General features: G+C 38.0%; 1 protein-coding gene across 5 annotated transcripts in view; it reads right to left on the bottom strand.

Moving 5' to 3' along the window:
- Positions 1–17091, bottom strand: part of LOC117321781 (WD repeat-containing protein 60-like) — a 33183-nt gene that overhangs the window by 4521 nt on the left and 11571 nt on the right. For all 5 annotated transcript variants that reach the window (XR_004531408.1, XM_033876341.1, XM_033876343.1 and 2 more), the window contains 14 exons: positions 16458–16745; positions 13651–13762; positions 12211–12311; positions 11699–11819; positions 11260–11336; positions 10617–10693; positions 9806–9881; positions 9495–9603; positions 9083–9155; positions 6555–6580; positions 6190–6254; positions 5908–6026; positions 5340–5494; positions 5016–5074 (listed from right to left, as the gene is read on the bottom strand). Coding sequence is in view for 4 of the 5 variants with exons in the window: in XM_033876341.1 (XP_033732232.1) it covers positions 5016–5074; positions 5340–5494; positions 5908–6026; positions 6190–6254; positions 6555–6580; positions 9083–9155; positions 9495–9603; positions 9806–9881; positions 10617–10693; positions 11260–11336; positions 11699–11819; positions 12211–12311; positions 13651–13762; positions 16458–16745 (1458 nt within the window). In the remaining variant the exon portion in view is untranslated. The remainder of the gene's footprint in view (positions 1–5015; positions 5075–5339; positions 5495–5907; positions 6027–6189; positions 6255–6554; positions 6581–9082; positions 9156–9494; positions 9604–9805; positions 9882–10616; positions 10694–11259; positions 11337–11698; positions 11820–12210; positions 12312–13650; positions 13763–16457; positions 16746–17091) is intronic.

Genomic DNA, 17091 nt, shown 5'->3' with positions numbered 1-17091 from the left:
CTGTGCCTTGCAGCAAGGAAGTGTTCTGCGTTTTTATCTCGGCTTTTCAAGCTCTTCTTCTCTTCATACGTCGTTATTTTCCCAAAATAATCGCTATAACTAACACTATTCTTCGGTGAACTTTTTTGGATGGTTACGTCGTTGTGGTGATCGTGAAAGTGTGCCAAACTTAAGAAACTTTCCAATCTTCACGAGTCTGGAGCTACGCCATTTTGGATTTAACTTTCTCAGAAGAACAGTTCGTAACTGCCTCCCCACAACTGTAAGTGACGTGTTTTATTAAGCTAGAGACTCCCACGTTGTTCGTGTTCTGTGCGGTGTTTGTAAACACTGGATTAGTACGTAAACTTTGACCTCTCGGCCTCGTGAACTCTCACAGTCTCCGTGTCACCATTATGGGTCCGAAGCGTAGGAATGCGAGGCCTTTGCCTTACGATCCAGAGCTTTACGAAAACTGGACGATCGCTAGGTTACAGGAGGAATTACGATCCAAAAACATCGCTCGGAAACGAGGACTACAAACCCCTCCGCTCCCCCCAGTAGAGGTGCGGTATACCACAATCCACCGCGGCAAGATGGCGTCACGGAAGTAGCTGTATCTACCGGTGATTCTACAACTAACTTAGATCGCCTGGTTAACATCGTTACAAGTCTCTCGGAAAGCGTCGCAACGCTACAAGACTCTTATATTCGACTGGAGAACAGGTTGGGAAATACAGAGAATGAAGCACGAGACAGGCGACAAGTTGCAGCCGCAGCTGGCAGCTCTAGTCAGACAGCTGTCGACTCTCTGAGGCTACCGGTGCCTACTTCACCAGCTGATTTTACTTTGGACACAGCTTACAAAAGATTTGAGGAATCGGCCACTTCTCAAGGTGAGATCAGTGAAAGAACTAGATTCGGCTATGTGTCTCAATCGCTGCCCTTAGTAGAAACTATTTCCCCTGCTTTACGTCACCAGATAATTACCGGTAGGGATGTGAATTTGGCAGCGCTTTTAATTCCGTACTTCGTTGGCAGTAGCGACCCAAACGGCCACTCTAATGATAAACCCGATGTTAGACTGTCCAGGAATTTAACTTTGAATGAATTCATCTTAGCTTTCGGGGTGTACAAACAGGTCATGTGTTCTGTCTACCCGTCTAGACGTGTGGAGTTGGATCTCTACGAAAGAGACCTAGTTGACATGGGCACCAGATACACGGTCGGATTCTATGACTATCATAGGCAGTTCTCTGCTAGGGCAGCTGCTCAATTAAGATACAACAACAAGCCTGTAGACTGGTCAATTCGGGACAATGTTCTTTTTTGTAACATTTTCACAAATCAACGCCCACTTACATGTGATTTGTGTGGTAGCCCGCTGCATGCTACAAGCTTCTGCCCCAATTCCGCGTATGAACATAAGCGCCCAGGACCTCATAATGAAGGGCCCAAGCAAGCTAAACATGCATCACACAGGAACAGCTATTCCTCTGCAGTAGACGGTCACGGTCGCCCGCGAGTATATCACGAAGGTCGCGAGCTATGTAACAATTTTAATGGCCAATTTGGGTGTAATATGCCCTCGTGCAGCTACTCTCATGTGTGCTTAGTATGTAAGGGGAGCCACTCAAAGTTCGCGTGCCCTTTAGATGTAACCCGGTCTCAAAACAAGAAGAAATGAAGATTTTAGACTCCCTGCAGGCGACTACACCCATTAATATCAATGCTTTAAAATCAGCTTTGGACGGCCATCCAGATTTGGAGTTTGTGACTTTTCTTGTAGAAGGTTTGTCCCAAGGTTTTGATACAGGGTTTCAATCTTTACCGTGCTTTTCCTATGAATGCCATAATCTGAAATCAGCCTTAGCTGATCCGGAAAGTGTTGCAGACCTAGTTACAAAGGAACTAGACAGAGGATACTTGCTGGGCCCATTTGATTTTATACCATTTGATAAGTTTCGAATCAACCCCATCGGCCTCGCAGAACATAAGTACTCTAAAAAGAAACGGCTTATAGTGGATATGTCAGCACCCCATCAAGACGAGGAAAATCCCAGTCTCAACAGTCTTATCGATAAGATTACATGTTCTTTAAAATACACTACTATCGATGATGCCATTTCACTCATAAAGGAATTAGGTCTCAATGCCTGGCTTATGAAAACGGACATCACGGATGCGTTTAAGTTGTTACCAATAAAACCAGAGTTGTGGCCTTATCATGGTATTAAGTGGGACAGGAAATACTATTTTTTCAAGCGTTTAGTTTTCGGTAGTCGTTCCAGCCCCAAACTGTTTGATACTCTCTCTCGGGCGGTTTGTTGGATAGCGCGCAACAAATATAGGATACAACACATCATGCATCTTTTAGATGATTTCCTTGTCATTGAACCAGTGCATGTGGACGCGTCAAGAACTATGAAAAACTTTCTGGATGTGTTTAGAGACCTAAATATACCTATTGGAGCACACAAGACTGTCGGACCGGTTAATGTTTTAGAATATTTAGGTGTGTTCTTGGACTCTAAGTGTATGGAATCCAGGCTACCAGCTGATAAAGTTGCCCGTATTTCTAGTGTTTTAGAGTCGTTTGCTTGCAGGAAGTCTTGCACTAAGCGTGAGCTACTTAGTTTATTAGGTCACATGAATTTTGCCACCAGGTGTGTGAAGCCTGGGAGGTCCTTCGTGTCTCATCTTATATCTCTCTCAACGACTGTGCGCGAGCTTCATTACCATGTAAAACTCACCGAGGAATGTCGTTCCGACCTTAGTATGTGGGCTCATTTTCTAAGAAATTGGAATGGTGTTTCCTTTTTCCTAGACGATCATATAACCTCTTCCGCAGATCTCCACTTGTTTACTGACGCTACAAATCAAGCTTTTGGTGGAATTTATAGAAATCAATGGTTTAAGGGAGTGTTTCCAGAGGAGCTTAAACGTGATCAACCTTCCATGGCTTTGTTTGAACTTTACCCCATTGTTATGTCGTGTATGCTATGGGGTCATCAGTGGACCAAGAAGCGGATTTTGTTTCACTGTGACAATATGGCCACTGTTGATATTATTTCCAAAGGGAGGTCCAAAATTAAGAGTATCATGAGACTAGTACGAACTCTTACCTACTATTCAGCTATGAACAATTATGTAGTACATGCTAAGCATATACCTGGGTCAGAAAATAACACAGCTGATGCTATCTCTCGTTCGCAGATGGATCGCTTCCGACGCCTGGCTCCTCACGCAGACATGCATCCCATTCCGTGTCTTCCTCTGGAATCCCTTTTGATGAACTAAGCGAGGAAGTTGATCTTCTGTGGGACTCCGCGCTGAGCCGTAGCACTCGAGCTACTTACCAGTCAGGACTGAACTGTTTCTTGACTTTTGTGCTGATGCAGGGGATAAGCTTCCCTGTGAACTCTTTGCCTCCTATCAACGAGGATCTGCTTATACGTTTTGTTACCCATTGTCAGAAGGCTCTACTTTTTAAGTTTGACACCATTAAATTGTATTTAGCCGGGATAAGGTTTAACTATATTAAAAGCAATCTAGGTGACCCTACTGCCAATACCTTAAGATTGACTTATATTTTGCGTGCAATTAAGAAGACGCAGGTAAATACCTCTTCTAAGCGTCTTCCTATTACTCATGTTTTATTATCTAAAATGTGCACTGCTATTACTCGGCATGGTATGTTTGAACCGTTCATTGATCTTATGTTAGTTTGTATTTTCAAAACAGCATTTTATGGTTTTTTAAGATGTGGTGAATTTACATGTAAATCATTGTGGGATAAAAACTTTATTCGTATTTGCGATATTAGCATCTTGCCTGATTTGTCATGTTTTACTCTCACCTTGAGATCTTCCAAAACGGCGGACCCATTCGGTCAAGGAGTAGATGTCAATGTATACGAAAATAGTGTTTTAACACCTGTGGCTACTATGAGTGAATATTTGCGTTTTCGAACCACTTCAGGTGCTTTAATTACCTACTTCTCCTTTGTTTGTGGAGCGGAGCTGCTCTTCTAGACCACTCATGCGTCATACTTTTTTATCCTATTTAAAGGAGACTCTGACTCTGATTGGCGTTGATAATCAGTCTTTCAATGGTCATTCCTTTCGTATCGGCGCTAGTACCTCTGCTGCAGCAGCTGGGGTTGAAGATCATGTTATTCAAACCCTAGGTCGTTGGTCATCTGATTGTTTTATACGTTATATCCACACTAATCCTGCTACTATCCGTCGAGCCCAGCAGCAGATGTCTTCTTGACTAATGTTTTATATTATTCCATTTATATTGTTATGTTTGTATGCTTATAGATAAAGTAAGAGCTAAGATATACTTAGGACGTTGATATTCAGGTTTTTATCAGTTTTTCCCATAATATTTTATTGGGGGCTCTCACTTATGTTGAACCTTCGTGTCACTCTTGTTTTAACATTTCGTTCAATTTGGCTTTTAATTCATGGGGAATTTTGCCCCCAATATTATAATAGAATATATTCTATGACGGTATGCTCCAGCTTCTCTCATATCGTTGAGGGTCTAGCTAGCATATACAGCTTCTCTCATATCGTTGAGGGTCTAGCTAGTTATTGTATATTCTATTCTCATTCAGCATCTCCAGATTCGTTTCAGAGTCTAGCAGCTTCTCTGGAAGCGTCCAGGGTCTAGTTGTTTCTCTGTATCCTTTGAGTCTCGATCTTATAGCTGCTCTGCAGGGACACCTCAGAGTCAATTTGTTAAGGTTTTGGTATTGAGTGAGTAGCCCCTGATACGCCAAATGTTATGTCTTGTATATATTTATATATTACTGTAGTAAATAAACAGGTAAACTGTTCTTGTGTGTTTCGTTGTATATAAACATGTACTAAAAGGTTTAGCATTGAACTTTATACCTTACATGTATACTATTAAATGTGACTATTAAAATATCAACAATTTAAGATGTAATATCAATAAATTGTCATTAAGTTTTTTTATTCAATACTGTAAATCAATGGTACTTTGGTGTGAGTAGATAAACTTACCAAGAAACAAGGATGTCCAAAGGGGGAGAAGTCTAGTGTTGTTATGTCCATTGGGGCATCTGTAATACAAAATGTACATCATTATCCTTAGATCTAACACTTCATTATTGGTTGTGTGTTAACTCACAGAAATTCTTCAAACTTTCTCCAAGCTTGATTATGTTTAGTTCTTGTTTCTGAACTTATTTCAATTTTTTTTTTTTTTACCAAACTGTGAACTATTGTTTGTTCTGATTTAATTTTAACTTATTTTAGAAAAAAGACCCTTATGCATCATGACAAACTGTCCTGTTACTTTGACCTTAATTTGCAGTGTATACTCACCACTGCCTGTCGAGTATGACGAGGGGAAGGCACGGCTACCAAACCGGAGTCCGTGTAGTATATAGCCAGAATCAGTCCCTATGTAGTAATGGTTGGGGTCGGTGGGAGATAGCTGTACTTCCGTGGCTCGTAGACTGACTCCTACCCTCTTATACCTTAACACAGGAGACAAATCTCAGATTTATACAAGGAGGAGGAAGTCTTGGATTAATACAATAACAATTCATTAACTACCAACTGTAAAATAATCACAGAAGACAGTAATACATACAGTTGGTCTTAAGGAACGTTCTGATTGGTTGTTCATACAAAGCCTGTTCTTACTGTGTAAGTAATCATTGATATCATTTTATGCTACCTTCTGTTCAGACAACATATGTTAACGTAGCTCCTAGAATTCTGAGGAAGACAAGATCACAGCTAGATTCGTAACAAATACCTTGGAGGGTGTTGTAAGGTAATAGCTGAACTTTTTATAATAACTTGGAGGGTGTTGCAAGGTAATGGCTGAACTTTTTATAATACCTTGGAGGGTATTGTAAGGTAATAGCTGAATTTTTTATAATACCTTGGAGGGTGTTGTAAGGTAATAGCTGAACTTTTTATAAGTTTAATTTTCCCTCCTGGTGAGAGCCCAAGGTCGGTTTCTGACCCAGCCATATCAGGAGAGGCAATCTCTGCTACCACCTGGAAGGTAAAAATAGTATGTAGGTATAAATAATGTTTGTATATCAATTTACGCTGGCAATATAAGGTTTTACTGTCTATTGATGTAGATTCTGACATACTTTTTAACTTTCCCATATCTTGGTGATGGATAACATTTATATTACAGCTTAAGTTTTCTTACCCAGAAATTAAGAACGCCCTGCTCCTCGCACGATATCAGCTGGAAAGACAGCCCTGTACCTGTGTCTGAAACAGGAGAAGTTGACTTTTAAACTCTAGACATAGCTACAAATATATTATTCCATAGAGCTACATAATAATGCTGTAATTTTATATTTCATTTTGATTCATCATAACTATACATGTATATTATTTTTATGTTGACTTTACAATTAACAGCAATATATACATCACACCATACAGACCTTTCCAGTGAATTAAACATGCAATCTTTTGTTTGTATTACATGTAACAGTTATCATCACTCTTTGAATCTAAATATTAGACCTATTAAACACAAAAACAGGATACTGTAAGTATATCTACCTTCACTTCGAGCTGAGTCAGCAGTACTGAAAAATATAATTACGGTATATCAAACCTTCATAAAATATATACATTGTATGTCACAAACTGCTAGAAATAAATCAAAAGTGGTTTTGAAACATGAAAATAGTCTTGTTTCTTGTTCGTGTTGATCGTGTTCAACTGATTGACAGTTTTCATTTATTATATAACTTGTATAAATTGTAGATAGGACCAGTTCTTTGTACTGAGCAGAAAGTTCCTCTAGAATCAACCATCACACTCTATTCTCAAAAGTCGCTATCAAAATCACACTTTTTTTTCCAGTTGAGAATTATATTTACTTGGGAGGCATAGAATTAAGCACATAAATGTGAATTTGTTGTAAGGAGTAACTGGACACAGGGTTGAGGGTGTCTGTGTACTTACTGTAATGAGTAACTGGACACAGGGTTGAGAGTATCTGTGTACTTACTATAAGGAGTAACTGGATACAGGGTTGAGAGTGTCTGTGTACTTACTATAAGGAGTAACTGGACACAGGGTTGAGGGTGTCTGTGTACTTACTGTAATGAGTAACTGGATACAGGGTTGAGGGTGTCTGTACTTACTGTAAGGAGTAACTGGATACAGGGTTGAGGGTGTCTGTACTTACTGTAAGGAGTAACTGGACACAGGGTTGAGGGTGTCTGTACTTACTGTAAGGAGTAACTGGATACAGGGTTGAGGGTGTCTGTACTTACTGTAATGAGTAACTGGATACAGGGTTGAGGGTGTCTGTACTTACTGTAAGGATTAACTGGATACAAGGTTGAGGGTATCTGTACTTACTGTAAGTAGTAACTGGATACAGGGTTGAGGGTGTCTGTACTTACTGTAAGGAGTAACTGGATACAGGGTTGAGAGTGTCTGTGTACTTACTATAAGGAGTAACTGGACACAGGGTTGAGGGTGTCTGTGTACTTACTATAAGGAGTAACTGGACACAGGGTTGAGGGTGTCTGTGTACTTACTGTAAGGAGTAACTGGACACAGGGTTGAGGGTGTCTGTGTACTTACTGTAAGGAGTAACTGGACACAGGGTTGAGGGTGTCTGTGTACTTACTGTAAGGAGTAACTGGACACAGGGTTGAGAGTGTCTGTGTACTTACTGTAAGGAGTGACTGGATACAGGGTTGAGAGTGTCTGTGTACTTACTGTAAGGAGTGACTGGATACAGGGTTGAGGGTGTCTGTGTACTTACTGTAAGGAGTAACTGGATACAGGGTTGAGGGTGACTGTGTACTTACTGTAAGGAGTAACTGGATACAGGGTTGAGAGTGTCTGTGTACTTACTGTAAGGAGTAACTGGATACAGGGTTGAGAGTGTCTGTGTACTTACTGTAAGGAGTAACTGGACACAGGGTTGAGAGTGTCTGTGTACTTACTGTAAGGAGTAACTGGATACAGGGTTGAGGGTGTCTGTACTTACTGTAAGGAGTAACTGGATACAGGGTTGAGGGTGTCTGTGTACTTACTGTAAGGAGTAACTGGATACAGGGTTGAGGGTGTCTGTACTTACTGTAAGGAGTAACTGGACACAAAGTTGAGGGTATCTGTACTTACTGTAAGGAGTAACTGGATACAGGGTTGCGGGTGTCTGTGTACTTACTGTAAGGAGTAACTGGATACAGGGTTGAGGGTGTCTGTACTTACTGTAAGGAGTAACTGGATACAGGGTTAAGGGTGTCTGTGTACTTACTGTAAGGAGTAACTGGATACAAGGTTGAGGGTGTCTGTACTTACTGTAAGGAGTAACTGGATACAGGTTTGAGGGTGTCTGTACTTACTGTAAGGAGTAACTGGACACAAAGTTGAGGGTATTTGTACTTACTGTAAGGAGTAACTGGATACAGGGTTGCGGGTGTCTGTGTACTTACTGTAAGGAGTAACTGGATACAGGGTTGAGGGTGTCTGTACTTACTGTAAGGAGTAACTGGATACAGGGTTAAGGGTTTCTGTGTACTTACTGTAAGGAGTAACTGGATACAGGGTTGAGGGTGTCTGTACTTACTGTAAGGAGTAACTGGATACAGGGTTGAGGGTGTCTGTACTTACTGTAAGGAGTAACTGGATACAGGGTTAAGGGTGTCTGTACTTACTGTAAGGAGTAACTGGATACAGGGTTGAGGGTGTCTGTGTACTTACTGTAAGGAGTAACTGGATACAGGGTTGAGGGTGTCTGTGTACTTACTGTAAGGAGTAACTGGATACAGGGTTGAGGGTGTCTGTGTACTTACTATAAGGAGTAACTGGATACAGGGTTGAGGGTGTCTGTGTACTTACTGTAAGGAGTAACTGGATACAGGGTTAAGGGTGTCTGTACTTACTGTAAGGAGTAACTGGATACAGGGTTAAGGGTGTCTGTACTTACTGTAAGGAGTAACTGGATACAGGGTTAAGGGTGTCTGTACTTACTGTAAGGAGTAACTGGATACAGGGTTAAGGGTGTTTGTTTACTTACTGTAAGGAGTAACTGGATACAGGTTTGAGTGTGTTTGTTTACTTACTGTAAGGAGTAACTGGATACAGGGTTGAGGGTAGTCACAGGACTGTGGTGATTATCTGTATCCATCACTCCAGCTAAACAAAACCAGTATATTTCGATTTTATCTATAGATGTATCATAGTACAGAATATCAGTTAAAGTTAAAATCTATAAATTTTATCTCCGAAACAAACAGTGTCCAGACAAGACATCCTGCTCAGTATTAAAGGTATGCAACAATCTTCACAAATTTTATTATTTGAATTGATGCAAATTTTATTTCTAAGAAAAAGAAGAAGTTCCCAATTTCTCCTTTCATCACTAGTTACTGTACACAGTAAACAAGAAACAGTTATACGATGCCGTGGACAAGATATCACAGACAATGTAAATAACTTAAATACTTAAAGAAAGATGACAAACTTCGACCTTACCCGTATTAAAAGTTGGATATCGCAGGACATGTTCTCGGTTGTCGTAGGAAATGGATCTGTGCATGGACGACTGTTCTCTTAAATCCCAAACACATATAGACCCATCCACCTGTCATATATATACATATATACTTAATTGGTATTGAAAATTAATTGATTTCATTAATCATTGATTGATATTAAATTGACAATTAATATATATGGTTTGAGTGATATCTAATAAGATTATACTGTTGCAGATGTTCTGAATGTCTTTTTATAATAGATTCCTGTTTACACTACAACTGAAGTAACTAGTCTTTAACACTGACCATGCCGGCAAACGCCAGGGACGTCTTGTTGGGACTAAAACAGCAACATGTTGGCTGGGACTCACACGCCAAAATTCTGTATCAAATGAAAACAAGTCATTTAGCATACTCTCAACACTATTGGGTAAACTCATTATCTATCATGGCTATCCATCATTATAATGAACAGCAAAATTTTACCTCTTTTCAACTGAGTTTTAATAATTTGAAAGTTAGATCAATTGATATGTAGGTTTTTTACCTTATTCTGTTCAAGCTTACACTGAGTTTTAAATTACCATTATATTTTTCTTCCTTGGTGGTTCTAATTTTCATATATTAACCAAAAGTTGACAGGAAACATGATGCTTTTTTCATATCAATTATGAAACAGACTATTATTTTCTCAGTTAATTTTATTTTCAAGGTATCTACTAGGTTTTTTAAATTTTTTATTTAAGTTCCAAATAAAACAGCAAAATGATAAACCCTTTCAAAGAACAGTCTTCACAGTATGTGATTGTATACACTATACATGTACTACCATATCTATCCTCAAATAAGCCCCCTCTTCTTGTGTAAAAGTTTAGTACCATAGTTCTCCTCAAATAAGCCCCCTCATCTAGTGTAAAAGTTTAGTACAATATTTATCCTCAAATAAGCTCCCTCTTTTAGTATAAAAGTTTATAACATGTATTAAAGTATGGGGAGGGCTTATTTGTGAACCACTTTCTGTAAAAATAATTAGGGGGCTTATTTGTGGGCAAGGGCTTATTTGCATATAAATACCGTAATGTATATTAGCCCTATGATATTGCTGTACTTCACTCACCTCTGTGGGTAGGACGGGTCATCTGTGTTCCAGACACATACTATCCCCTTCTTTGTTATAGAATTTCCGTCATCTTCCTGTAAACCAACAAAACAGTTACAGGACACATATAGATATGGTCAAACCTAATTCTGTACAGGACACATATAGATATGGTCAAACCTAATTCTGTACAGGACATATATAGATATGGTCAAACCTAATTCTGTACAGACACATATAGATTTGGTCAAACCTAATTCAAGGCCTTTTAAAGGCTGATGTCACATGTTCTGGATATTTCAGCCATTCCATATTTACTACCAGTATCACTAGGATGTGTATTGAAATTATTACATATGTACTTGCATACATGTCCCTAGTACACTTCAAATTCTACCAATATCAGTCACAGTCAAACATGTTTACTGGGTTAATCACCCTGTGACCAAACAGGGTCGCTTTCTAAGGCAGTTCTTCTTGTCGTAGCTGATGGCTACCTCAATGAACAACATACATGAAGCAGAGACATGCCATCATCTACAGGAATTGAGAGTCTTGCCCAAGAACACAACCAGGCATTAAATTTTATTTGTTTATCGTATTGCATTATATTTGCTTGATTTTATTCATATCCAGTATTATATGGAAGATGAGAAAATACCTGTGCAGGCTTGCTGTAGGCCGTAATCAACATGTTCGGCTGAGATGGTGCGAACTGTGAATACAGGACACAGCGACCTACAAAATAAATCATGATATTCAGCATGCACACAATTCCATACATGACTTTTTAACCACAGCACCACAGTTTAATGAAATCCAATTAGAAACCTGTGTGATACATATTTGTACCTACTCAATGGTCAGATTATACAGGTTATTCCATAGCTACTCAATGGTCAGATTATACAGGTTATTCCATAGCAACTCAGTGGTCAGTAAGAGAAGTAACTCTGTATCTACTCTCAATGGTCAGATAATACAGGTTATTCCATAGCTATTCAGTGGTCAGTTAGACAGGTAACTCTTTACCTACTCATTGGTCAGATTAGACAGGTTATGTTCTACCTACATTCCAATAACACAGTTTGTGTACATACCCTTCAGTATGGGTAGTCGGGCCAGTTGTGTATAACCCTCACTCACACCAACATTGGATTTGTTTTCACTCGTATCAGATTTCGTCATGTCTTTTTCCTCATCAAGTAGAATTGAGATCACCTGTACATAATGACAAAGATAAATCAGTATTTCAACCAAGCTTCACATACAAAACACATAATATGATATACATTTCACAAATGAAACTACATTATGTTTGTAAAACATGCATCGCACAATTAGCCAAAGTCCCTATCATGTCAAATTTAAAACATAAGTTTAAGTAATTAAGAAAATAAGTGGACTGTACAGACATGTTTGATCCCATAAGAATTTTATGAATGATATCAGCAGCATATCTCTATCAATGAGTACATGACAAAAAACCTTTTATCATTATCAAAGTTGTGACAATACAATATCACTCGATGTACATGTACTCATTACCGTTGGCCATGGTGACTAAACCAGGAGCCATTTTGAGTCCAGACTCCTGAGGTTCAATGATTACCTGTCCTGCTTTCTGTACAAATTTACTGAGGCGACTCAGATCCAGTTGTTTGTTTACATAAGACTGTTCCTCTTCTTCTATGTCTTTGACCCCGTCTCCTCCTACAACAAGGATGTGATTACACTTGGAAAAAACACTTCTATCAATGGACACAATGTTCATCATTTGTGACATAATCAACAAAACTTTCAGTGTCTGTATACAGGATACCCTTCTTATCCTCAAACTCAACATTCTGTGTTCAAACTTAGTTCTTATTCAAGATTTGGATGAATATTGGAACATGAATTTATCACTAGCCTGATCTGCCATGTAATACGGCTATTGTTATAAATATCATAAGGCACATAATATTATGTAATAACACTATTGTGATGTCATGTTTAAATGAACATATGACATCACACTATTGTGACTTCATCATTAACATATATGACATCACACTATTGTGACATCATGTTAAAACTAACATATGACATCACACTATTGTGACATCGTATTAAAACTAACATATGACATCACACTATTGTGACATCGTATTAAAACTAACATATGACATCACACTATTGTGACATTGTATTAAAACTAACATATGACATCACACTATTGTGACATCGTATTAAAACTAACATATGACATCACACTATTGTGACATCGTATTAAAACTAACATATGACATCACACTATTGTGACATCATGTTAAAACTAACATATGACATCACACTATTGTGACATCGTATTAAAACTAACATATGACATCACACTATTGTGACATCGTATTAAAACTAACATATGACATCACACTATTGTGACATTGTATTAAAACTAACATATGACATCACACTATTGTGACATCATGTAAAATGTTAAGATTAACATGACCTAACACGACTGATTCTCTAGAGAAGCATACATCATCTAAGTCAAGATTTGTGTTAAATATAAATTAATTTGAGAGTTTTCATTTGATACAATCTCATAAAAATGGTTTATAAAAGCTATCAATCGTCACTATATTATGTGGAATTTATTAAATTGGATTTAATTTTAAAATCCAAATAACATAGCAACATAATGTTAGAATTTTCATGATGTTACATCAATTCTTTCAGCTTTAAAAGTGGTTTGTGTATATTTTATACTTTGGCAAGGAAAACTGAATGGTTTCATCTGAAAAGGATATGGTGCCAGCTATCCTCCCGTCTAAAGAGAGAACAATTTATAAGATGCTCCGGTACATTACTCAATTGATTAGATTCCTTGACAGATTAATAAACATTAGACCTCTGTCTGAAACTAATGTATGACTGATATACATGTAAAAAAGGAAATATTCAGAAAATAGATGTGATATGTTCCTTTGATATCTACTGCAGTCTTTCATTTCACTAAACATGATTTATAAATCAATCCTTTAGAATTTATATCAAACACACATACTTCCACACCCGTTATAATCTTCCGCAGGATGTTGTGTCCATTTCTGGCGCACGTCAATCTCATCTGTCTGTACCTCCCGGTCAATATCATCATCATTAGTTTGGACGTAGGCCTGTGTGAAAGGTACAGAAGACTTTAGCTACTTAACATTTATTATATATACATATATATTAAATAAATACATGGTAGGTTTTTATCTACAGACTTCCCCTAAATTACCTTATCATTGAAACAATGAAGTTTTTAAAACATCAGAAAATCAACATCAACAATGAGGACGAGATTCTTGTTTGTCTTAACTCTCAGTACAGCCTCATTTTGGAGGGTAAAAAAGATCTTGTACAGCTCGAGCAGGATACAAATCTTATGAATGGTGGAGGAATGGTAGTCAGGTAACATTGTAGGTACCTTACTGACATGTCACCGTTATGGAGTCACCAATTGGACAACCTTCTCCACTTCTCCACTCCCCCCCCCCCCCCCCCCACTACACATTATCTACAATGTAGCATTGCCCCCCCCCCCCCCCCCCCCCCCCCCCTTTTCTCCATAAGGTAAACATTGATCCCCATTGACACTATTCAGCTTCCATACATATATTATTATAATATTTTCAATATTTTTCTTACAACAGATTTCCTCACAACCACAGCCCAACCTTTTGAAATATGAGATCACCTTCCAGGTACAAATGATGTATATATTTTTTCCTGTTTTACACTACTTAACATGATCAATCGATATAAAAATCCTAGCCTGCTGGCCGTTGCTGGAAAAATTATGCAATGAATTGTACAGTCTAACTTTCTATTTTTAGAATTGATTACTTTGAAGCGACAGCTGGCATACTTGAAGCACATCTTATTATCATAATACAGGTAGCATATATCCACGGCAACCGGGGAACATCTATAGTACATGTAAATAAAATCTAGAAAAGTTAATAAACAAAATCTAAATTTTCATCTGATGATGATTGCTAATTGTCCTATGATTTGAAATTTAAATACCAGTATCAAAATGACAGTAGAAATGAGCTGTATCAAAATAAATAATTATCAATTATTGATATAACAATATTGAATGTTAATTTGAATGTACTCTATTCTAGTTTTCACAAGTACATAATCATAAATAAATTGTAGACTATAAGTCAATCAGTAAAGAAGTTAAGCCCATTTATGAATCTTACCTTTAGTTATTTTATTGACATATACAAAATACATTACGGAATTTACACCCATAGTTTGTGAGTGAAATAGACATGAGGATCAATAAATATGTGATCAGCATGATATATATATATACCTTGACAAGTGACAATAGTATCACAATACTTAGTGGGTATTTTGTGAAGGGGAAAAAAAGTTATCGTAAAAAAAATTGAATAATAATGAAAATATCAGTGTTCCTAAATAATTTATGAAAGTTACAGTCCTGCATAGCCTTTATCACTCAAAATAAAGTCTTAGATGTAAATGTGACAATTTAAGGCCGAAAGTGGCCAAATAAGATTTCATGTTGATTGAAAGAAAATAAACAAATAAAATATATGAATGAATAAATAAAGACTTTGTCAGGGGGTTGTTTTGTTTGAACTGGTTAAAATTGCTTTCTTTTAGTGAATGAATATATTTCAACAATATTATTGACAGGTATAGTCACCTCCATTGAAGCAAGGGAAAGCTGCTAAATAACAGTATAAATCAGACATACAATGTCAGGATAATGAACCAATGTGTACTGTCACTTAGAATTAATGTATTCAATCTGATAAAATACACTGCCCTGACAGAAACACAAATGGGTTTTGAAATGATAAAACCACTTTCATGGATATGTTTCCATGAAATCTGGGTTATGATTTTTTTTTTATGGACAATATAGTGTGTATACATAACACATGGTACAGGTGTGTTTATTAGGTTGAACAAGGTATAGATAAACAGTACAACAGGGAATATTATTATCATGCAATCACTCTGGTAGCTATGTTTATTTCAAAATGTCACAGATACACTGATTCATTTCATATTATTTTTCATTAACACGATGAATATAAGATTTTTGTTAAAATCACAAGCTTTTTGGTATGTGAATATTAAAATCACAGAAGTCTCTCTTAAGTATCCAACCCTCCCTCAATAACCTCTCTCTTAAGTATCTGCTCCTCCCTCAATAACCTCTCTCTTAAGTATCTGCTCCTCCCTCAATAACCTCTCTCTTAAGTATCCAACCCCCCCCCCCTCAATAACCTCTCTCTTAAGTATCCAACCCCCCCCCCTCAATAACCTCTCTCTTAAGTATCCAACCCTCCCTCAATAACCTCTCTTAAGTATCCGACTTTCCCCTAATAACTTCTCTCTTAAGTATCCAACCCTCCCTCAATAACCTCTCTTAAGTATCCGACTCTCCCCTAATAACTTCTCGCATAAGTGGCCGGCTCTCCCTCAATAACCTCTCTCTCTCTCTTAAATATCTGACCCTCCCTCAATAACCTCTCTCTTAAATATCCAACCCTCCCTCAATAACCTCTCTCTTAAGTATCCAACCCTCCCTCGATAACCTCTCTCTTAAGTATCCAACCCTCTCTCAATATCATCTCTCTTAAATATCCGACTCTCCCCTAATAACTTCTCTCCTAAGTGTCTGGCCCTCCCTCAATAACTTCTCTCCTAAGTGTCTGGCCCTCCCTCAATAACTTCTCTCCTAAGTGTCTGGCCCTCCCTCAATAACTTCTCCCCTAAGTGTCTGGCCCTCCCTGAATAACATCTATAATGTCACAGCTGCCACAGTAAGACATTTACCTGAGTTGTATCCGAGCGTCCAAAACTCCTGATGTAGAGGTCATACTCTTTGACTGGTGGCATGTCAAACAGGTCATATTCCGCGGTGTCAAGTTCGATCATCTGTAACAGATCCTGGGCACGCTTGCCAATCACCGCACCAGCATGGCTCACCATCGCACGTTTCTTTGCTCCCATGAAGTTAATGAGTGTCTTTGATCGGGAAACTTTCGGCTGGTCGTCGTCGCTATCTTCTCTGTCATTGTTTCTTTGATTACGCTCTCTGTCATATCTGTCATCTTCTCTTTTCTATCATTGTGAAATTATATAAAAATCATACTTTTTTAAATTGAAAAAAATGTACACGTAACAATTGGGCCACCGTTACAAATCATTGGAAACAGGTAAAGCTGGCCACAACTTTCTAGAACTTTGGAAGTCAAATATTATTTTGTCATTTTCAGACACTTCATGTTCAAGGAAACTTTATCATACACATTCCCTTGTGAACAGCTCACAATTAAGAGCACTGTTGTTACAAATATGAGGTGATCATATTCCACCATTTTGAATCCAAAGTCAATTATCAGGAGCCGTCACATTGTGGGATAAAAAGGTGTACTTTTATGGGGATCAATCAAGCATGTACAGGAAC

Source organism: Pecten maximus, chromosome 2 (assembly GCF_902652985.1).
Source record: "Pecten maximus chromosome 2, xPecMax1.1, whole genome shotgun sequence".
Classification (NCBI taxonomy): domain Eukaryota; kingdom Metazoa; phylum Mollusca; class Bivalvia; order Pectinida; family Pectinidae; genus Pecten; species Pecten maximus.
This window is presented reverse-complemented; position numbering and strand designations above follow the sequence as displayed.